This window comes from Ostrea edulis, chromosome 2, assembly GCF_947568905.1.
Source record: "Ostrea edulis chromosome 2, xbOstEdul1.1, whole genome shotgun sequence".
Classification (NCBI taxonomy): Eukaryota; Metazoa; Mollusca; class Bivalvia; order Ostreida; family Ostreidae; genus Ostrea; species Ostrea edulis.
This window is the reverse complement of record NC_079165.1, coordinates 22,232,853-22,236,097: the sequence shown is the minus strand read 5'-3', so window position 1 is coordinate 22,236,097 and position 3,245 is coordinate 22,232,853. Positions and strand designations below refer to the sequence as shown.

General features: G+C 45.5%; 1 protein-coding gene across 1 annotated transcript; it reads left to right on the top strand.

Annotated features, from left to right (window-relative positions):
• The first annotated feature begins 415 nt into the window (after positions 1–415).
• LOC130051419 (uncharacterized) lies at positions 416–946 on the top strand. Its single transcript, XM_056153335.1, has one exon. It carries the CDS (start codon positions 416–418, stop codon positions 944–946), a length of 531 nt encoding a protein of 176 aa, XP_056009310.1.
• The last annotated feature ends 2,299 nt before the right edge of the window (positions 947–3,245 follow it).

The following is a 3,245-nucleotide window of genomic DNA, read 5'->3' as shown; positions in this document are numbered from 1 at the left end:
GTCTAGAAAAAGAAAATGAGAAAAAACTCTCTTCTCGAAAGCACAAATCCGCCATTTTGACGGTCGCCATCTTGGCTTCGTCTCCGAAGCGAGGGATATTTTCGAGGAGGTCCGCGCTTTCCTGATATATACCGGCGCTCTCGCCAGTTCGCTTCACTGGTGATCCAGCAAAGCTGTAGAAGATTTTTAAGAAAATGGGTGAAAGAAGAAGACAGCCATTTTTCAATTTCCAGACACTGCCTGGATTCCGCTACCGGCTGGTGGTGGTGGCAGAAGAACGGGTGGGGGAGAATTGGTCGTTCGTTCTCAGAACGACCTGAGCAGCCTCTCCCCTTTTGACCGCGATGGGGCCCATGAGATCGTCAACCGGGTGCGGCAGGAGTATGAAGGGATGTGACGCCACCACACAGCCCGGATGTCGACAGCGACGAGACCTCTCCGACAGGCCCCACAGCAACCATCACAACCGCCACCCTACTCCCCGGTGACGCCTGCATTACCACCAGCAGCGATGCCATCGGCATCACCGGAAGAATACAGCCCGGTGCCGATGAGCGAGTCGCCAGCGTCGCCGGTGGAGTATTCGCCAAAGTCACCGTTCCCGAAGTCACCTCCTAGCCCGACGCAGAGTCCATCGCTGTTGGTCTCGGACACGCTTCCACCATCACCACCACCATCATCGCCAAGACCAACAGCCCCTGCAAGACCCCCACCACCGACCATCCGGTCGGCAGGGAGGACTCCGCCACCGAGGCCAGCTCACGCACCTGTGGCAAGCCATCCCCCCAGGAACCACCCAATGACTGTCCCTGGCTGGGCAGTTAGGGCGGTTCATATCTGGTTTAAGTGCCCTGTCTGCTGGCAAGACAGGGTACACTCCGGAATCATGTGCGGGTGTGTGTGTGTTGGCAGTGCCCAGCTTGCTGCATGTGTGTGGAGAGGATAGAGGAGAGGACACAGACCCGGGGACGGTGCCCGTTATGCCGGTTTAGCGGATCTAGGCATTACACAGAAAAAAAGTCGGTCCTTTGGACCAAACGGCCCTTTTTAGGGCCACCCCAAATGTTACAAAAAGATACTTTTATGGCAATGATTGAGAAACGTACAAAATACACGAGAAGCACTTTATTACCAAATACAACAATATACACTTGTTTATCATACATATTACGAAAAGAAACTTTTATGCCAATGATTGAGAAACATACAAAATACATGTGAAGCACTTTATTACCAAATACATGTTTTAATGACAATATACATGTACACCTGTTTATCATACATAGAAGCAAACTCATGAATACATTGTTTATAATGAGTGGAATTTCCCAGTAACCCACAACTAATCTTAGAAGGAAACGCTAAAGTCTTGTACGACAATCTGCCCAAATTTCGTAAGCACTGTTGAAACCACAGTCCTCGTTGTTCATGAGAGTCTCGATACCGTGGAATACGTTTTCCGTAATCCCATTGTCCTAAAAAACAAATAACATCGGGGTGTGTAGAACGAGGTAAAATGTATAAACTTCCAGGAACTCCACGATCGAGAGTTGTTTTAGGAATTGGCAGTCTTTGCGTCAGGGCCAAATTATTCCGGCGAGCAATATTTCCATTTGCCAATAAATTATATTGTTGTACAATACCACCGACTTTCATAGTGAGTAAATCTCCCTGCACATAAGTCACACTCATGATGTGTTTGATGCGTGTCGATGCTACAGCTTTCGTTTTTATAAGTCACACTCAGAGGTGTGTTTGTTGAGTGTCAATCAAGGGGATTTCTTTGATAAGGGTTCACTACCCTATTCAAAGTGGCATCAAAATATGATGAAATATGTTTTTCTCTATCGATCTAACTATCATTGAGGTTTCTAACAGTTCATAGACGTGAGAAATTAATTTTTAAAGAGGTCGGGAAAGTGCGTGTGCCCTCGACTCGACCTCTTTGACCTTCGATTATTTATATACTATGCAACCTAGCAAAATAAAATTAAGTTTAATGAATTTGGTGTCCCAGAATCTATCAGATAAAATCCACAATGCACAGAAATTGAATATGTAGAAAAAGAAAATGAGAAAAAACACTCTTCTCCAAAGCACAAATCCGCCATTTTGACGGCCGCCATCTTGGCTTCGTCTCCGAAGCGAGTGATGTTTTCGAGGAGGTCCGTGCTCTTTCGTTATATACCAACGCTCTCTCCAGTTCGCTTCCCTGGTAATCCAGCATCAACTTTGTGAAGATTGTTTAAGAAGCAGATTTTAAGAAGCAGATTTTAAGCAGATTTTGAGATGAGCTACTCACTCCTAGCGAGGATACTGGCAAGGGTTAATCCGGTGGAGAGGACCGCCATGCCGCCCCCATCACCAACCACAACGTTGTTCCCCCACACCTTCGGGAAGATTGGGAGGCAGAACTGCGTCTGGTGGAGCGGCCCCCGGGGCGCATTGTATTCCGGGAGGACGGGGAGTGCGAGTGGCACTTCTTCTACGAAGGGGTGCCAGATGCCCCCAAGCAGCCATTAAAGAAGAGCCGCCGCCGAAACAAGAAGGCCGCCAGACAGTAAGGGGTAAACAATCCCTAGACAGTGTGGGGACTTTTAGTAGCCCCCCCCCGGCCCTTTTCAGGGCCACCCACATCTTTTGAAAAGATGCTGTTTATCACAATGATTGAGAGAAAAGTACAAAAACTAACACCAGATGCACTTTTATTTTTTATTAAGAAACTTATGATCGATAAAGTTACACAGTTTTTATGATTAATAACTTTCCGTGTTCTTCATATTCTCCCGTCATGTAACGTAGTCTTTCGGATGCGAGACTATTCTCACATACTTTCCAACAACGCAGAGGATGAACGAAATACATCATGCTACGCTTCGTTCTCCAGTGTTTCATTTGAATCAATCCTCTTAACGTTTGTTGATCTCGGGTCATGATCAAATACTGGTATTCACTCTGAAGGATTTTAGCGATATCCTCTGGTCCTGCGTTGTCTAAGATAAAAGTCCATGTTTCAGTTCTAGGAGTTTCTCTCACTCCTTTGACTCTACTATAAACTGACACGTATTCCATGTTTAAGTAGACTGATTTTTTTATTGTGGCAAACCTGTTTTATATAGGTACACACAACACATATTTTTTTCCCAATTTTATTTTGTAAACAGTCAATTAAACATTTGAACAATTAAACATTTTAACAATTACATCAGTGACAAGTTAATACCATGATGTTGACAAGTTTGTCC

Bases quoted from the DNA above. Each gene is read 5' to 3' on its own strand.
- LOC130051419 (XM_056153335.1), top strand. From the start codon at position 416: ATGTCGACAGCGACGAGACCTCTCCGACAGGCCCCACAGCAACCATCA.